This window comes from Theobroma cacao, chromosome 9 (assembly GCF_000208745.1).
Source record: "Theobroma cacao cultivar B97-61/B2 chromosome 9, Criollo_cocoa_genome_V2, whole genome shotgun sequence".
Classification (NCBI taxonomy): Eukaryota; Viridiplantae; Streptophyta; class Magnoliopsida; order Malvales; family Malvaceae; genus Theobroma; species Theobroma cacao.
In genome coordinates, this window is record NC_030858.1 from 4531811 (window position 1) to 4551874 (window position 20064).

The 20064-nt window shown below is 33.3% G+C and overlaps 2 protein-coding genes across 4 annotated transcripts; one reads left to right on the top strand and one right to left on the bottom strand.

Annotated features, from left to right (window-relative positions):
• Window positions 6745-18932, top strand: LOC18588383. 3 transcript variants are annotated; one of them, XM_018127364.1, is made up of 8 exons: window positions 6745-6763; window positions 16232-16300; window positions 16391-16509; window positions 16696-16778; window positions 17282-17403; window positions 17727-17891; window positions 18267-18360; window positions 18466-18932. In XM_018127364.1, the coding sequence occupies exons 2-8, from the start codon at window positions 16270-16272 to the stop codon at window positions 18650-18652; spliced, it is 801 nt and encodes a 266-aa protein (XP_017982853.1). In that variant the 5' UTR covers window positions 6745-6763; window positions 16232-16269; the 3' UTR covers window positions 18653-18932. The 3 variants fall into 3 exon arrangements, with proteins under 3 accessions (XP_017982853.1, XP_017982852.1, XP_007012811.1); XM_018127363.1 differs by lacking the exon at window positions 6745-6763 and adding an exon at window positions 16043-16127; XM_007012749.2 differs by lacking the exon at window positions 6745-6763 and having other exon boundaries at window positions 16058-16300.
• On the bottom strand, window positions 6765-9976 carry LOC18588382 (putative transcription factor bHLH041). The gene is made up of 8 exons (XM_018127362.1): window positions 9392-9976; window positions 9189-9296; window positions 8989-9097; window positions 8881-8895; window positions 8712-8774; window positions 7871-8581; window positions 7346-7726; window positions 6765-6982 (listed from the first exon to the last, which is right to left on the bottom strand). Exons 1-8 carry the CDS (start codon window positions 9502-9504, stop codon window positions 6914-6916), a joined length of 1569 nt encoding a protein of 522 aa, XP_017982851.1. The 5' UTR covers window positions 9505-9976; the 3' UTR covers window positions 6765-6913.

Genomic DNA, 20064 nt, shown 5'->3' on the forward strand with positions numbered 1-20064 from the left:
ATAAAAATAAATTTTTTATTATTTTAAATAAATTAGATTATTCATCATAATTTTTTTTATTTTTTTTCATTTGTGCTACGAATTTCTCTTTTATCATATCAATTTTTTAAATTTTATCGATTTTTCTGTTCGGCATTCGTCTGCTAAGTTTCTGATTTCTTTCTTTTGCATTTTCATATTTCTCTTTCTTGTACTTTTAAGATACCAAGCAATGGTTTTGACGTGCTTGGGGGGTGATTGTTTGAGAAATTCGATTTTTAGGTTTTTTGGATAAAATTAAAATGGTAGAAATAATCACAAATGTATGAAATAACTTTTGATTGAATCAATTCAGAATCTAAATATCAATAAACTCAAAATTTTGAAATTTATAAATTTAGGTTTTTAAAAGATTTTTTTTTTATTTTTAGTCAAAGTAGGTGTTTAAGATAAAAAAATATTTATATTTTTATTTATGAAAACATATTAGAAACATTTTAATCTGTACCAAATTGTCAAAAAAAAAATAAAAAAAAAAATAAAAAAGTTGAGAGGATTTGAAATTTCATAGATTTTTGTGCATGACGTTGTAACAACCTAATCATGGCGTGTAACATTTTTTTGTACATGGCATGTAATATGTTAACCATGACTTGTCACAAGTTTTTATACATGGCGTGTCACAAGTTTTTATACATGACGTGTCACACGCTAATCATGACTTGTCACAAGTTTTTGTATATAGCATGTCACATATTTTTGTACATGACATGTCATGCTAATCATGGCTTGTCATAGATTTTTGTACATAACGTATAACTTCATTAAAGGTAATTTTGTCCAACTTGATTAAAAATGGTTAAAACTATAAAAAGTACTATTTTAAAAAATATCTTATATTTAAGGACTATTTTTTAAAATACCCTAATTTATAATCTATTTATTTTTCTACGTATAATGAAATTGGCAGGGAAGTCCAAGTCAAAACCCGGCTTGAATTTTTGAAGGAAAAGGTAGAATATGATGCCACTTATGCAAGGCCATTGATTGACGTGAACCGTCCAAGCTCTACCTGGCAATTTTCTTGCTATATTAGGATGGACTGATAAAGAGAAGGAAAATGTTTTTTAATCGGGATGTCAACGGGTCAAATATTTTATAATTTTGAGATACTTAAACTTTAACTCTATAAAAAGTTAATTACTTTAATTTATTAATTACTCAAATAATTTTAAAAGTTATTATCTTAACCTTAATCTTATTATATTTTTACTACCCTATAATTACCTTAATTCGTTTAAAAACTCGATTAGATTAAAAAATTATTAAAAATTTTTTCATGGATATCCAATTACTCGAACTTGTATACATATACAATAATATTTCTTTACGTATTTCAAAAAATTAATTACAAATTAAATTAATAAAAATAAAAATAAAATTATATTTTTTTGTAATATGATATGATATTCATATTATTTAAATATAATTAATAATCTAATAATTTTTTATTTATATATATTTATATCATGACATTAGTTATTTAACTAACTATATTTTAAATATATTATTTTGTCAATATATCACAAAAGAACTTGCTTGTTCAGATGGTGGAAGCGGTGAGTGCTTTCTGGTATGGCCTGGGTTCGAGTCCTATTGCTGCAATTTTATTATCCAAAGTGTAAAGTGTGATACCCGAATAAGGTACCGTTGACAGCCTTATTCCCTAAATTGGCAATGCTCAATTTAACTTATTCACCAAGAATTCTTATTACACCACGCCCCCTCCCCTACCCCCAAAAAAATAATAATAATAAAATCTTTTGTTCCCTTCTAACCGTACAAATAGAGAAACCCAACACTGTCCTCTTAAATCTACAGTAGACCCTAAATCTTACTATAAACCTTTTTGTATTCATCTTGCAGGATTAATAGTAACTGCTTTTACGTCTTCAAGCAGGTAAGCAAACTTTTATTTTCCTCTAAATTTGTTGATTCAGTGTTGTTAATTTTTTCTTGTTAACTTATACAAACATGAAACCGACACAATCACTATAAAGAAACAGGGCATGGATGTTCCAAGGGACTAGGTAACATGTCCATATAACAATGGGTGCGCATATATAAGTTTTTCCTCGTAACATGTTTCTTTTTTGTTTCTTTGGAAGTATAATTGCATCTTTTCTAACTCAACTCTAGCAGTCTCCTCAACTATTTTCATTAAATTTCTTGTCTGGTAAGAGTTATAATATTGCTAAGAGTGAATGCTAATTAAGTTGTTTAATTAATTTATGCAAAATATCCAACTACTCTCTCTTGTGGTAACGTCTAAGAACTTGGGTTAATTATGATGCCTTTTTGTTTCCCATATTATTCATTTTTAAGTAAATTGCCCTGTAAGATCAATTGTACTACTTTGATTTTGACAATACTGCTATGTTATGTTTTAGTTTTGATTATGGTTCATTTAAACAAAGTGCAAAGTATAAATTTTGTATTTTTGTAGTGGAAGATGTCGGATGCAGAGCCTTCAGCATTATTCAGGACGAAGTGCACCTTGGCGCTCAGGGTTTTGGCTGCCCTTGCTTCCCTTGTAGCCGCCATTGCAATGGGAATAAGCCATGAGCCAGTCCCTCTCCCCTCCCTACATTCCATCAAAATCGAGGCCAAGGACGTTTCATGCTTCATGTAAATCAAGGAGTGAACCATTAATTATGTCACTTTTCCCCCTACTTTGGCTCCGTTTTAATTAATTTTCTTCTTCTTTTCGTTGATGTCTGATGAGTGCATTATTATTTCAGGTACTTCATGGGGATTAATTCCATAATCAGTGCTTACAGCTTCCTGGTTTTACTGCTTCCTAAAACAAGTTTGCTCTGGCGAAGCATTGTGGCCTCTGATGTGGTACCGTTTGGACATCATCTTCCTCCCTTATCTTATCTGTTAATGCCTTATTATATACATTTTTGAATTGAAAATCTGGTTTGTTCTAGCTGTGTTCATCTGGTTAACTATTCTGATTCGTTCGGGCTATATTCTGGACCAGGTTGCTGCAATGCTACTTGCTTCAATCAATTCAGTAACTTTGGGAATGTTTTACATGGAGATGAAAGGGAATACTCATGCACGATGGTCACCAATCTGCGATCTGGTCTCTTCCTACTGCACCCGGGTCTTGACTGCTGTAACTGCTGGCTACATTGCCCTCGGCATGTATTTCTTTAATATCATTTTTTGCCTCTGCATGGCACTCAATCCTCTTCTCCTCCAAGCGCCAAAGAAAGAACAGCCACCGCCAAAGAAATAGCAGACTGCTCCCTGATTTTGAGCCATTCCTAATGATAAAACTATCATTTCAGAGAACATTATGTGTGTTCAAGCGAATCACTTGTCAACAGGAAAAACATTTCTTTTTTGTCATGTTCAGCATCGTTATGTACTCCATCTTCCTAGTTATTATGTTTGGGGAAGTGCAATGAAGTTAATGGATCTGCTTATCATCATAAAATTAGGCATCAATTGAGAGGGTTTGGGACTGCATTTGATTCAGTTCTCTGAGCTAGTAGAGGAGGCTTGATCCACTTTCTTGTCAAATGTTTCATGCGGTTAATTATCTCTATAAATTTATCAGTAAAATGCAAAAAAAAATTATGAAAGTTTGCAATGTTTTCTTGGTTCAGAAGAGGCAAAAAATTTTTTGACACTTGCTTTGTGAAGCAACAACAGCTATAGTCCTGAGAAACGGAGAACGTGCTTCAATCTCCTTAGAATAGTACCTATCTACAACATTTGACAACAGCCTCAACTACACACAATGGATAGGCATTACAGTTCCTGGCGAGCTGTGAACTAGCCAGATTCTTCGTCTTTTTTGTTGCATATAAACCTTCCAAAGAAAACTCTATCGCAGCCCCTTTCGTTTAATGAATTTGACTTTGTTTGCAGATTTCAGTCGCAGTGGATATATGAAGAATGATGATATTGAGGAAAACCCGAAAGAAGGAAAGAGTGGTCATTGATACACAATTCCAAGTCTATAAATCTCATATAACGAGGCTTCTTCAAGCCGCTAATTATGTCATAGTTTGACTGAAACTAATTATAGCGTGCGTTCAAATTATTGTTCTGTATCTTATTTCGTGCCATTAGATTCTCAACTTGACTGAGGGGCACAGATTGCGTGTGAAAGCTTGTAAAAAATTTGCTTCCTCCGACCCGGCATGGAAACTTTTCCTGCTGACTAAAACCGCAACCCTCTTCTTTCATCAACGTGATTGATGATGCTGGTGCAGATGCATACGGTCACCATAAAGACCCTTCATTAGTACAGTAATATAAAATTAAACAAGAGGGGCAGAAATGTTATTTTTTTTTCTTTATCGGAGAATTATCTGTAGTTTCTAGAAGTGGGATCCACTGGCTTTTGAATAATTGGTTTATAAATAGGTCTGGGAAGAAAATGCATCAAGAAGGCAACAACGAGGAACTCTCAGGCCTTGAAAGGGCTCCCCCTGATTTGTTTTGGTTCAGTGTTTTGCGACTTAAAAAACTTTTTGGGAATCTATAACATGGGAAGTCGAATTTTGCCTTGCGTGAAAAAGGGTTGTTGCTAGCTAAGTATTGACTTATCATCAGACTTGTATATCTTAACATTTGAATATTGATCTTTTGTGATGCAACCATGATATTTCAGTGATCACCTTTCGGACAGATGCTTTGAGTTTGTATCATAATGTAAACTGCAGATAATGTTTTGCGTCATACTAGATCGAGTTTCACTCCTAGGCCTTCCGTTGGTATAATTAATGAATCTATGTTTTTACCAAACGAAACTCAATCATATATGGTATTTATTTTTGGGGACAATTTCTGGTTTAGGAAATCGAGAATATAAAGCCATCATAAACGGTGTAACTGGATCTGGGCAATTTGATATGTGCGTCTAGTTATAATTTTAAAGTTAAGTATTACGGATTTATAATATTTGAATAATCTATTTTTGTAAGGGATATGGATTTATTTTAAAAAAATTTATTTAAATATATAAAGTATTTTGGATGATCTGAGTATTATCAGGGTGTTAGGGATAAGATAAGTGTCATTAAAATTATATTTTTAAGATCAATTGGTGTTGATGATTCGAATCTCATTAAATTACTTACAATTAGAGAAATTTTTGTTATGTTTATCACTTTTGAATAGGTAAAATCACATTATCTTGTTTAATGAGGAAAAGTGATTTTTGCAATGAATCAATTAGATCTTAAACCCTCAATCCATTTCACGAAAAGGCTGAGGAAAACTATGCTGCTTATAAAGAGTCATAAAATGCAGTTGAGGGGATGGAAAATCCATCACATCTTTAGAGCTGTAAAAGCCAGTGTTCGACCATCACCGGATTTGTTGATGGTAAACAGCTAGACTATGGTTTAACTCCTTGAGAGTGTGCTATACCTGTGTGAGATATTGATTTGTCGGTGAATTACTTTGGATTCTCTGTTCCGTAGCAGAAGAAAGGGGCGGTGCCCCCTTTGTGTTTTCTGCCTATTAAGTCTTTTGTTGAGCTTGATTTTTGCTTGAATTCGGAAATTCTGTTTTAAGGGAGAATTATGACTAATTGTCTCAGCCGCAAACGTTGAGAGTTTCAGCCAGTCATGATATGGCATGTAGCTTTGCACATACACGTGGTTGATATGTTGGTTAAAATTATCATAATTTCTTTTAATTTAATCTTAAATTAAATTAAAACCATGAAAGTATATGTAATAGGTCGAATTTGTTACAAAGTAGAACGTGTATGTTATACATATTTCTAAGCAATCGTTCACTAATTATAACATTCTTAATGTATAAAAAAGGACCAAGTAAAATTAAGACTTAATCTCTGTACTTGCCACAAAACTCACTCATAATTAAAGCTAACTCATATAGAAGAAAACTTCTAGTACCACCATATTGACCCATAGATAAAATCAATGATGAACTCTAGATTGGGTAGCCAAATCATATTGACCCGTCCACGCCCACAAACAAACGCAATTAAATAAGAGGAAATCCAACGTGCAGGCAAATATTATTATTGTTAAATTAAAGTAAGAACCAGTATTGGGTTATAGTTTCCTGCTAAACTAACATTGGTCCAAGTGTTGCCAACAGCGCCCACACCCCCCACCCCTGAAACCAGATTAGGTAGACGAGTCAGTGGATGACAAAAACAGCCAAAAGAACATGGTCCTGAGACGAAATTCCACGGCTTCCATCCCAAAGAAAAAGTTGTCAGTCAAAAGCGCCGTCTCTCTTCTTTTCCTTATTACGTACAGGAAAGAGAGAATGAATGGCCCAACTTAATTTATTTGGATCTGGGAATCCTAAAGTGACGGCGTGGCCAAACGTTTTCAGCCAGGCAAAACTACAACTAAGCCTCAGTACGCCATAATAGAAAACAAGTACAATAATCTTGAGCATCACTAATTGAAGATTATTTGAAAGATGGGGTTGGTGCTTGGGTGGTCTTGAAAAAGTAATATTTTTTGACATTGGACCAACTTTGAATGCACCTATCAATGTTTTGTTGTTGTATTTATGTATGGTTTCTTGCTCAAATTAAAGGAGAGGGTCGCTGTCATAGTCTCCCCTTTTAACAAAAAAAAAAAAATTAAGTCAATATGGGCGACACAAACTACATAGTCATATATTTGGAAAATCAACTATTCAATTACTCCCTTAAGCTACCAAAATTGTGACGCATCACTAAAAGTATTATTTTTGAACTCAGAAACACTTGGTGGAGATCAAAAGGATGTGATCAGAGGGGAAAAAGGAGACCAAAAAGACTCAGCACACCATCAACTACAATAGCTGTTGGCCGCAGAATAAATCAGTCTGACCACTTTTAATTAGAGAGTGATAAATATTAGAAAAATATGATATTATATCACTGTGCCAGATCAGCGACTAGCCTTCTCACTGCTTCCTGGAAGGTGTATTCATCCCATCCATTGCCCTACATACCACAAAAGTATCATCAAACATCCATTTCCTTGCCATCAATTTCATAAGCTTCAATTTCAGTTTTCCCATCATGAGAAAAAAATTTTAATATATAAGTCCAGGGAATTAAACTATATATGGGCCCAAGATATTAGTAATTTTTATGGAAGGAAACCCCTCTATTGTTTTTAGGCAAGTTTAAACATATCGCTTTCATGCAAAAACATAATAATAACATATATATATATATATATATTGTCTATATTGAAAAAGGAAAAACATAAGTATATACTAGCATTTTTTTTTTGGTTCAAGAAAGTATATGTTATTGCAACATTTTTCTCATGCAGCTTGAAATCTTAGTTTGTGCTCATACCTCTATTCTCAGTCTCAAGTTAAAATTATTAACAGAGCCTGCTTCTGTTATATGGGTGTTAGCCTCAATGGACAGCAAGCTCACATTTCTGTCGAGCTTCAAAAATTGTAGCAGGTGGATTAAGACATCCACTATTGGCCGTTCTCCTCTAACACTGACTCTCAGGTCCATGATTCTTTGTTCTGATGTTGATTCGGGTACAGGTGTAATCCGAACACTAAATCTCTCGTTTGATGAACCAGTTACCTCCCCGCCGACAGCTTCTCTGGAAGGCAAAAGCTGAGCTTCTAATAACTGGTTTCTCCGATTAAGCTCCACAATATGAGCTTGCAATGAGGTCAAGTGTTCCCTTGCACTACAGAGCACCGATGCTTTGTCTTTCTACATGAATGATTTCAAGACCAAATTTAACTTCATGACTTCAATTTTTTTATAATAAACATTGTTGTGCATAAATCCTTGACGCATAAGAAAATTAATTCATGTTGAAACTTCATAACTATATGCTGAAGATTGAAATAATACCTTGGTGCCAGAAGGAAGAAGAGATCGCAATGCAATGAAACTTTCATTGAGTTTCTCTCGCCTTTTGCGCTCTGACATCATATGGTGCAATTGATTGCTAGTGGGGCGTATTCGCAGCTGTTGTTCACGCCTCGCTAAATTCAGTTTTCCATAGAACAAAACGGCTCGTTTCTGCATGCTTTGGGCTCGTAAACTGGCCCTCGCTGGTGTTGTAGGGGCTCCTAACATAGAGGCAGCATAACGTTTAAATGCACTAGCTTTCGGGTTCAGCTGGTAATCATTGTAAGGTAAATTTTGACTTTGTTGGGGTTGGTGGGATGTTGAAGAGGAAGAAGAAGAAGGAGAGGTTAAAACGGCAAGGATTGCTCTGGTCATCGCAGCATCTTCGCTCTCTAGCGTCGGTAACTGAATATTGCTCCGTATTTGAGACAAGGCCTGCATGGCTTGTTGGTGTTGGTCGGTGATTGAGGAAGAGATTGCTTGCAGTGAAGAGGGTGTCGCGTCGGTTGGAACCTGGGGGCGGGATGCGCTTGGGATGGTGAAGATCAGAGAAGAGTCTGGACTACCCGTAGACAGTGACCTTAAAGATGACGAAGACGAAGATGGCCTGTTCGGATCAGTTGGTTGGGGTTGGGGAAGCTGATCTCCTACAGGAGATCGTCTTGAAAAGTCTTCTGGGAAAAAACCTCTCATCTCCATCTCCATGTTGAGCTATAATTAAGATAATAAGTTCAGTGGCAAATTAGATATACTTATATAGATTAATATTTTCAATAAACGAAGCAAGTGGCATTAAATATATCTAATATTATATTCATAACCGATAGTTTTACTTCCTTACTTGTACCACATTGGAAGACCCTAACTCAATCTCTCCACTCCTGCATCCCATGAATACAGCCGTCTGCAATATTTAACCGACAAAAGAAAGCACGTCAGGATTGTTGTACTTTGCATTAATTATCAAGATCAAGCTAGCCATAAGCTTTGGGAAACAAAGCGAAGGAAACCTTAATTCCTGCTTCCTGCAATAAAGACAGAAAGATTTTAGGTTAGTCTGGTTAAACAAAAATGCAATATTTAATTCTTATCGTAAAGTATTTTCCATTGATCTTTACCCCATAAAATTGCCGCTGTGTCTGCTGGGCTATCCGGTTCTGAAGCTCCGATTCCCCTAACTCAATGTAAGGCCTATTATTCCTGAAAGCAAATCCTGGAACGAGGCCACTGTAGCGCAGAAATTCAACAGGTTAATGGCGAAACTATAACTTGACTGATCAAGTAGAAAAAAAATCGGTAAGAAATTTTCTTGCCGTACTTATCATTTTCGAGAGGGAATACTAATTGCCGGTACTCGAGGAAAAGTCTCAAAGCTCTGGGTTGGTTGCTTTCTTCATTGTAACATCCGTCCCAACACATTAAACAGCTGCTAAGAATCAAAATATTAGGTTCCCAAATCATAAAAATAAAAAATAAAAAAAGTGAAAGAGAGAGATAGAGAGATATGAAGAAGATATATACTTTGCTTGATGGATGTACGACCATAGGCAAATGTATGTGCAGCCGGTAGAGTGCATGAGTAATTGGAGAAATTCAGCACGGGATGCTTCATCGAGGTGGAAGACAGCGTCCATGGGAGTTAAATGGTTACTTTGCTGTCGTTTTTTTCCCTACTAAAATAGCAGTACGAGATCCCTCTTGGATCCCTTTATCGCTGTTTCGATTTCCATGTCATTTGAGTATTCTCTGCCTTTCATGTCATTCCTGGAAGATTCTGAACCTTGAAGGTTGGAGAAATCATCTCTTGAAAGAAGAAACTTGGTCTCGCATGATAAGAAAACGAAGCTAACTGAGATACTTATTGGGTGGGAACGTGATGAGATGAGGGTCTCTGGAAATAACTCGCAATTAAGGTTATCACACTTGGGACTTGGGAAATAAGCAAAGCCAGCTGATAGGAAGAAGGGGTTTGAAAAGTAGCAGAAATTAACCAAGAAACCATAACAAAAGATATCAGGAAAATTATAAAAAAAAAAAAAAAAGACTAATGGTAGCAAGACAGCAAGGGCCTCCTCTTTGTGCAATAGTGATCGTGAGAGAGAGGAAAGAATTGTCTGGAAAATGAGAACTTGGAAAAGTATTTAGGAGAGAGAGAGAATTGCTCCAGCAAATCGATTGACAGAAGCAAGGAAAGCGAAAGAGAGAGAAGAGCAGCAGCCAGCCAAGAGAAAATTAGAAAAGTAATGGTCAATCTTCAAAGTCCTCCCTCGCGATGGTTTGTTTGAAAAGAGTCAAGGAGGGAATGCACATTTCTTTTTCCTTTGGGCTATATACCCTTGATTGTTTTATTATTATACATACAATTAATACATACTCCATGCAAATTCAGAATACAATCCTCCATCAAATAAATTTTACATAAAACTCATCATTTCGAAAACGCACTAAATTGACAGGTGACCTCGACTAATATTAAATGATATCGATTTTATTATATAAAATATGTTAATCAACGTTGTACGAGAAAATTAATATTATATAAAAAATAATTGTCAATTATACCAATTACACGTAAAACATTTTGTTTGTTCAATTTTCTTTCCATGACCCAAGGCTTGATTCCATTTAATGCTGTTTCCATGTTGGATTCCATAAGAAAGTATGAACACAATCCTTCCAAAAAGAAAATGTTTTATATATTGTGTTCAGATATGGTGATGCAGCTAATGCTTACAGCTGCTTACCTGTTCCCAGAATCTAGCGGGACAGGTTGATTAAAATTTGATGCTGAGATCCGTTGAGCATGGATTTTAATTAGCAATAATTAATTAAGGTTCTAAAGAAGGTTCGCAACACAAACAAAATTATAGTTTTCCAATTGAAGGAGATCCTAACCTACCATATTGAAAAAGTCTGAGGGAGTTATAGAATTCTTTTTCCTTTTGACATTCCCAATATTGAGCTGTTAAACTTTTGGCCAATTCTCTTAACTACTACCCCATCAATATTTATGTACACTCATTAAAGGTTATTATTTAAATTTACTCGAACCTGTGTCAGGTAATAGTTGTGCCACTCAAATTTAAACTCGATTATAAAATATCATATTATTACTTAATCAAGTCGGATAATGCAAAATACTTGATTATACTCAGTCCATTTCTCATATAATTGTGTGGGCAATTTTTGTATAAAACCAAAGCGGGAAATGTTAAAAAAAAAAAAAAGAAAGCAAGAAAAGGTGCATGAGAATAATTAAACTTTTTTTGAAAAGTTTTCAAAACCAAAGACCAGAGAATTAAATTTTCGGGAAAGTTATGTATAACAACTTGCTCAACTTATTTTGTGATATAAATGCCGATGCAACAAATTAAGAATGTCAATGAGATATTTTTATTTCAATTAATTGGAAAAAAATTTGTCGAATTAGTCTTCATAAATTTAGCATATCAGATGCAATTGACTTATAAAGAGTGTTTTGGGTTTTCATTCTCATCGCAACAATATTTTGGGCCATAACTTTATAATAAAATTATAAAATAGGTCAACCTCTTTTTTTTCAAGAGTATATGAATTTAAATTTAAAATCTTTACTCAAAATTATTTCTTTCATATATACTTTATTTGGACCTTGATCTTAAGTTTATTAAAAATTTCGTGTTTTAATATTGTTCATACTTATAATTAATATTTAAATGAGGTCACTTTTTTATTAACATCATTTATTTTCAATATATTTTAGGGTAAACTTCTCATATAGCTCTTGTGATATAATCCTTTCTCACATAACACCTTGAACTTTTTTTTTTTCATATAAAATTTTGTGATTTATTTATGTTCCCATAGGGACTAATGGGTTAAATATTCAATTTAATTTTTTATAAAAAAAATAATAAAATCCTTTACCCCTTTATTTCTTTATTTGTCTAGATTTGTTGTATTTTCAATTGTTTTTTCTCTCCTTTTAACCAACTTGTTTCCTTTCTTAATGGGTACAAAAACTGCATGTTTGTATTGAATGTGTTAAATATTAGATCCAGCTATGTTTTGTTCCTTGATTTTAATAAAGGTTGTCCCATTTTCTTTATGCAAGAAGGACGAAAAAATAAATAAATATGAATTCAAGTCAGAGGTCCTACACCAAGCTCGCCTACTTTGTAGACAAGGCTGGTTGTTTGAAACCCCTCCAAGCATTGGGTCCCCAGCAATTAAGGCAGGGGTTACTTTTTTTTTTTTCTTTTCTCAAAAAACATTCATAAGATTTCATTAGAAAAAGGGGATGGAACTTCCCCTTTTCAAAGTACAGAACAAAACACAAAACGGGGATTAGAAATATTGGTCAGTATTCCCATTTGCTGCCTACGGGTATTCCTCCCCAATATTTCCACATAATCATCCTTAACGGGGTCTCAAAATAATCCCCGTAACCGTAAACAAAAAGTACCTACAAAAAAAGACTATTCCCCTGCACTATACAATTTAATAAGAGGCGTCTACCACAATAAGTTTATTTTCCTGTATACAAAAATCTGCTATCAATAATATTAACCAATCTAAAATCAAAAACATCATAGGGAAGAAGTTTCAAAACCTCCACTATGTTGGACATTTTCAAATAAAAGATATGATTTCATATCAAAATAGGAGAAAAAATTGTGACGGTTGAAAATTAAAATTTTAAAAAAAATTATATATGTTAGAAATAAAAATAAATAAATAACATAAAATAAAATCACGTATATTGAAAAGGGAAACAAACACAAACAATATCTATTGGAAACAGACATCTGTGCCTATAAAAGAGAATCCTCTTTATTCAACAGAATATATCAGAAAACAAAAACTTTTATTTCCTTTCTCAAATTTCTCAAGTCTTCTTCTATACTATTTACCTGCACAAAAATACTATAAAAGTTTGATAATCTTGTTATACTCTGATGAGTATTCAGTGAATTGATTTCGTCAGTGCAAAATACCGTCAATCACTGAACTTTATTGTATTTTTTAGATTTATACGTCGTTAATTCTTTTGCACGCTACAAGTGGGAGCGAATAAAACCTTAAAGACAGTGACATTGATACACACCTTGAAGCTAATTTTTAAGTTTTTCCAGCTTGATGTTCTAACACACTAAGGGTAAACCAAGGCATTTCTTCATCACAGTAAACATCACAGCTTAATTGTCACGATAATAGCAAGGATAGTATACCCAGTTAAGGCAGGAGGCGCTTAATAATCACCATAGTTGCCAAATAACTACTCCTTTATATTATCAGTTCAAAGACTAAACTTCAATCCCAATCAAATTTCAAAATGGAAAAACAAAGGAACAAAAAAACTAAATTTTGTAATAAATTTGGCAACTTTAAAATCAAGAAAGAAAGCATATAGCTAGATCCAAAACTTAACACATCCAATACAAATATGCAGTTTCTGCACCCATTAAGAAAGGAAACAAGGTATTTAAACAAAGAGAAGAAATAACTAGAAACACAACCAATTCAGACAAATAAAGAAAGAATAAGGAGATAAAAAGATTTTATTATCTTTTTACAGAAAATTAAGTTGAATATTTAACTAGTTAACTTCAATGGGATAAAAATAAAACACAAAATTTTATATGAAAAAAATATGTGAAAAATGATTATACCATAAGGGGTATGTGTGGAGTTCACCTAATATTTTATTTTAAACACATATGTGTGTGTGTGTATATATATATATATAATAATTATTTTGGCTTATCTTACATAGGATTTGGAAGAGGGTTGTCAACTCATAAACAAACCTGTCTAATATTGAAAGGTTGATTTTGCTTGCTTAAATTTCGATGTTTCTTCTTCTTTTCTTTTCTTTTTTGTGATTACTATAACTTCATTGGGTGGGTAATACAGCTAAAAACTTGAAAGTCCCACCTTCTTTCATTTTCAATATTTAAAAAAATCAAGAAGAACGACTTTCTGCTTAGTCTGCAACTCAGGGATGTATGTTGAAAAGCGGAAAAATTCATTCGCCGCCTTTTTCAATGAAATCTTTCTGAACGACTTTCAAAGACAAAAAATAAAAAAAATAAAAAAGAACGAATTTCAAAATATTTATCTATAATATAGGAATTTTATTTTAAAATTTGAAAATAACCCAGTACCATTCAATTAATTTCCATTTATTCGAGCATTTCTTAGGTATTATTAATATTTGCATGTGAAGAAATGAATGGTGATTAAGTGGATTACTTTCTATGATCCCTTTGATTCGAAAAGTCTGGGATGGTGTATGATGAGACGAGACCTAGCTAGCAAATTAAATTCCAAGGCACTTTTTGGCTCCCAAACAAAGCTTCTTTCGAACGTGTTCTCACTCAGATTTTCCTCTCCTGCCCGCCCAACAACTCCAACGACCAAATTTCTAGCTGCTGCTGCTGCTAAGTCTCCATCCGAAGCTTAGATTCGCAAAACCAAGTCCAAGACGTTGACCCAAGTTGCTGCTCATCACGGCATTTTCTTTGTTGCAGCTTGGCAATTGCTAAATGCCAGGCCAGCCAAAGATCCATCAAGTGAGCAAAATAAAAATAAATAAACGCCTGGCCCATGGTCGCATGCGTTTGTGAACGCGTTGATTTACCCGTTAGGGTCCCCCGCGAGGGATGTTAAATTCTTTCGATTTCTTGTTTTGGGTTAGGGTACAAGTAAATTATTGACTTATTGACACATCGTATGGAAACATGCATGGCACATGATTGAATTGAAATGAAGTTGATTGAGAGGTTATGAACGGAGACCATTTCATATTTTTTCTTTTATATATGGATCCCATCTTTCTCATCAGTTATACTCTTCTCTCTGTGGTCCTTTATATTAGCACTGTCTCACGCATGCTGAGACAATTTCAAACAAAAGATTTTTTCTACCAAGTCAGAAATACGATGCACTTGAAGAGCTTATTTGGTTTGATTTTTTTTTTTTAACTTAAAAGTTATTATAAAATTCTTATAAAAAATAATAGTTTTTAAAATTAAGTTAAAGTTGTTTGATAAATTTTTTTTTATAAATTCTTTTTAATAAGTTATAATTTTTGTTAAAATTATTATAGAAAGTATTTTTTAAGGATAATATTGTAATTATTTTTAACAAATGAGGATATTTTTTAAAACAAAAATAAAAATTCTCTTGTATTTTTAAAAGTAGAGAAGAAAAAACTCTTCATTTGAGCTTTTTTTTAAACTCTTTTTTTAAAAATTTTGTTCTAAAAAAAAGTTATTTTTTAAGAGCTTTTTAAAAAATTATGTTTGGCCTGGTTTTTGCTTTTAAGAGGTAAATAAGCTGAAAAAAAGTTAAGTCAAACATGCACTAAAACTAATTTTGTACGTATCGGTCATATGCTATATATATCATTATCAAAGAAAGAAATGATAATTTTTTAATATATAATACTTAAAAAGATGTTTTTTGAATTATTTAAACAAATTTAAATAAATTTTTATTCTTTTATTATATTTAATCAATAATATCTTACAATTGACTAAGTATTTGTAGCTAAAATCCCATTTGTCTTTTATGTCATGTGATAATAATGTAGCATATTGACGTGTTATACTATATAATGATATGATCACGTGATATTTTTTACACTCTATACCAGAATCACATGACTATAAAATATAAGATGTTATTTTAATTAATGACAATTAATTAACTATTAGTTATAATGAGAATTTTCTTAAATAGTTCAATGGTATTATAAAACTACTTCATGCATGTTAAAAGAATTAATTTAATCAATAATAATAACAAGGTTTTATACCAAAATTGTATTATTTTCATTTCTTTTGGCCAACGTATTATTTTCATTTAGAAATTCTTTTAACCCCCCTTAGAATAGCTAGTGAAATGAAACTTTGAATATAGTGGTTGAGAAAAGCTCCATATTAATACAAATAAAAATAAAAATTATATTTTTATATTGAAAAATATGAATTTCAATTTCTTTTTTATTTCTTTAGTGGAGCATAAATATAATCAGCCCAATAATAAGTGTTTTCTTGAAGAGACGAGTCATGTTTGTGGCAATCCAAGCTTAATTAGTTTCTCGGGCCTATACTGAGTGGGCCAGGCTAAGCTTTAAAGACTTATTGGACTTCAAACAATTATGCGTTTTTTTTGCTGTTACAACGTCCTGTCCTGGCCTGTCCTATCCACAAACATTTTGGGAGCTTTGCTTTGCTGCTGTAGTGTAAGGAATAAGAAAAAGAAACACTTGGCAAGTAGATGAAATGGAAACACTTGCTTGTAATTTTCATCCATTGATCTTCAATTTATCAAATTCTAAAACTCTCTCTTTTCTTAAATTTCCTCTTTCACCAGATCCCTTCATCTCATCAGCAACAACCTTGAGCTTGAGGATGGCTCACCCTCACTCTGCCCAAAGTCCAGGTTTTGTAATTTTGTTTTGAGTTTTTATGATTTCATTTTTTGAAAAGTTACTTAAAAGAATCTTGGGGACTGACCCTTGTTGTATTTCAGTGATTGAGCAGCAGAGAGTAGTGATTCCTAACAAGCATGGTGAAAAGCTTGTGGGATTATTGCATGAAACTGGGTCTAAAGAAATTGTAGTCTTATGCCATGGTTTCAGATCCACCAAGGTTGGTAAATTCTAGTCGAGACCTTTCATATTTCTGTTCTTTGATTTAGTCAAGCATTGAAAAGCTCATAGTAATTAAGAATAAGCTTGGGCGTATAATCCGTTATTGTTGAAATGAAAATGTGATATGTAGAATCACTCATTTATGGGGTTCAAAGCCCACTTATAGAACCGGCATGTGTTCCAGGCTGATCGTACTATGATGAACCTTGCTGTTGCCTTAGAGAAAGAAGGAATCAGTGCCTTTCGTTTCGACTTTGCTGGAAATGGGTAAGTGGTATATATGCTAGGGTACTTGCCGTGGACTTTTGAGATTTAATGACTGCATTCATGTTTAGTTTCCTAGTTATTAGGAGATTGCCTCATTATTATGAGGTTTCTGTTTCATAACCATTTGTGTCATGGCTATTTAGATCACCTTGGAGCTTAATTTAACTGAGAGATACCAATAGTGTGGGATGCATATAATGTCAATATCTGTTTCTTACTGATTTGATATAAAATGCTGCAGATTAGTACAGATTCTTTTTATTTAATTCTAATGGAAGAGATAATTATCTTGGACATTAATATTCACCACACTTTTGTTGATGAATCAATTGTCACATTTACTGGCAGAATTAGAATTACTGTATAGATACTTCTGAGAATTTGATTGTAAGTGTGCTTGATTCAATTGTGTCAAGTGGTGTATGTTCTTAATGTCAGTCTTGGGAGTTATGAATTCATTTTGATGCTTATCATCTAATTACTTGACACGTAACTCATTTTAGTGAAAGCGAAGGTTCATTTGAGTTTGGTAACTACTTGCGAGAAGCTGATGATTTACATGCTGTCACCCAGCACTTTTGCGGGGAAAACCGCATAGTAAGTGCAATTCTTGGGCATAGCAAAGGTGAGTGGATTTTCCGAGGTGTTTTGCTCATAACATTCTGATCATTGATTATTGATATTACAACTGGATACAGAAATAGAATACCACAGCCTAGAGTAGCTGTCATATATGACAAGCAGAGTTTACGAAGGAATAAATTTAGATTTTAGACTCCATGTTCTTTTCATGTTGAATTAATGAGGCTTAAGTAGTTTGCTTTAATTAGCTTTGTTCAAATGCAATTTTCTTTTCAAGCAGCCTACTTACAAGGTTTGATTCAATCATTGACTAGCAAGTTTTCATATTTACACTCTTGCAATATAACTAAAATAATGCAAATGCAGGAGGTAATGTGGTGCTTCTCTGTGCTTCTAAGTATCACGATATTCATACAGTTGTCAATGTTTCTGGCCGCTATGATTTGAAGAAAGGCGTTGAAGAACGTTTTGGAAAAGATGCTGTGGACAGAATTAAGAAGGATGGATTTGTTGATATCAAGGATAAGACAGGTAACTGCTACTTTGCTTCAATAATTATTCAATAACTGAGAAGTCACTGGTCCTTCCAACTGAAATTTTCTTTCCCTCCAAGTGTTTCTTCTGTGGCTGCATCACAAGTGATGAAGCAAATTAAGCTGCTTCCACCAGCCTTCTTCTAGCTTTTTGAATTTTAGAAGAAAAATAAACATAGTAAATGACCTGTGTAAATTCTTGATATGGTTTGATCATGAACAGAATTGGATGTAGAATGGTGGAAATATCAAGATATGATGCCTCATCATTCAACAAACTAATTGAGCAGATTCCCCTCCACCCCTTCTTACTTGCTTAGTCATTCTAGCTTCATTTCACATTCATTGAGAATTTGAGATTTTATATCTATAGGAAGTGTTGAATTTCGTGTGACTGAGAAAAGTCTGATGGAGCGCTTAAGCACAGACATGCATGAAGCATGTCTTAAGATCCCTAGAGAATGCAGGTGAGAATGAACCACATCCCTCTGGAATTTTTCTTGTGGTGTTAGATAATTTTCTCAAGTTATTATTGGTCTAAAAAGCAAGTCTCATGAAGTGTTCATTTACAGGGTTTTGACAGTCCACGGATCTGCTGATGAAATAATCCCTGTTGAAGATGCATTGGAGTTTGCCAAGATTATACCTAACCATAAATTGCACATTGTAGAAGGAGCTGATCATAACTACACTTCACATCAAACTGAATTAGCTTCTGTGGTGTTGAGTTATATAAAGGTAGCTTTACAGCAGGACTAGGATACACCTAATTACTAGCTGCTTTTCGTGCCAATAAACAGATAAACCTTTTCATCTGAAATAAAATTTCAAGTTAATTTTAACCTTGCTCCGGGTAAGAAAGTGATAGAGGGGGCTGATGGAATGTTCCCAGTGTAAGATGTAGAAATAGCATATGTTGGTCATCGCTCTTTTGTGTGTTTGGAGACAAGTCTATGTATATAAGTTGGCATTTCAGGTTTTGTTACCAAGTTGGCTAATTTAATCTTTGGTCAGGATTCACTGTTAGAAAGCTTTATGATCTTGGTTGTCCTTATTGTTTACAAGCTTTAATATTTGATTAGAAGTTTTAATTTGACTTTGTGCTCGCAAACTGAATTGAATGATGGATGTAATGAAGCCATCTTTTCCTTTTTATTGAAGGCCACTTTCAGCTTTTTAAGTAAGAGCTTGTTTGGCCTAGTTTTTTTCTAGCTTAAAAGTTATTATGAAGCTCTTAGGAAAAATAATAGTTTTTAAAATTAAATTAAAGTTGTTTGATAAATTTCTTTTTATAAGTTATAATTTTGGTTAAAATTATCGTAGAGGGTATTTTTTTTTAAGAGGGTAATATTATAATTATTTTTAACAGATAAAGATATTTTTTAAACAAAAATAAAAATTTTCTTGTATTTAAAAAAAAAGATAAGATAAAGTTTAGTAGTTTTTTTGAAGTTTTTTTTTTGAAAAATTTGATTTTTTTAAAAAAATTATTTTTTTAAGAATTTTTTCAAATTTATGTTTGACTTGATTTTTATTTTTATGAGATAGATAAATTGAAAAAAAAATTATACCAAACAAATACTAAGACGTAAAAAATCTCTTAAGTATTTGCTACTGTGTATGTGCTGTTATGGTTAAAGTCTCCATGCCCATGTCACTAGCTCAGTATTTAGATCATTTTTTTGGGCCTAAAGATGGGGACAAAGCCGGTCGGTATCCAACCACATCTGGCACTCTTGAGAAAGACATGGGATGAGGCCAACAACACGATAACCGCCAAATAGTGCAGGTGCTAGATGGGGTTGATTCATGTGGTTTTCCCCATTATGGAATACCCTGCAATTAGTCCTGGTTTCACGTTTGTTAATCATATTGTGCATGGAACATGAGTGCCACTCTGTCCAACCAATAGTGCTCATAGACCATGTTTAACCGCATACAAGGTGTAGCACTAGACATAGAAGATGGGCAAAAAATAACTGTACACACTAAGCAGAATCATTGGAATTGATTTTGGCCTCGTAACTCTTGGTTACTGAGGAACATAACTGAAGAGGTCAACTAAGCAATGAGAAAGTTGGCTCGCCAATGTAATTGAACCATGTGTTCAACAAAAGGTTGAGCTAGCTAAATGTCTGAAATGCTTTTAGGTTTCAATAAGCTATAAATAA

Bases quoted from the DNA above. Each gene is read 5' to 3' on its own strand.
- LOC18588383 (XM_007012749.2), top strand. From the start codon at position 16,141: ATGGAAACACTTGCTTGTAATTTTCATCCATTGATCTTCAATTTATCA. The intron at 16,510-16,695 runs GTTGGTAAATTC...CATGTGTTCCAG, and splicing joins ATGGTTTCAGATCCACCAAG to GCTGATCGTACTATGATGAA. The intron at 18,361-18,465 runs GTGAGAATGAAC...GTTCATTTACAG, and splicing joins AAGATCCCTAGAGAATGCAG to GGTTTTGACAGTCCACGGAT.
- LOC18588382 (XM_018127362.1), bottom strand. From the start codon at position 9,504: ATGGACGCTGTCTTCCACCTCGATGAAGCATCCCGTGCTGAATTTCTC. The intron at 9,098-9,188 runs GTACGGCAAGAA...TCTGCGCTACAG, and splicing joins TTCCCTCTCGAAAATGATAA to TGGCCTCGTTCCAGGATTTG. The intron at 6,983-7,345 runs GTATGAGCACAA...TGTGGTATGTAG, and splicing joins ACTTGAGACTGAGAATAGAG to GGCAATGGATGGGATGAATA.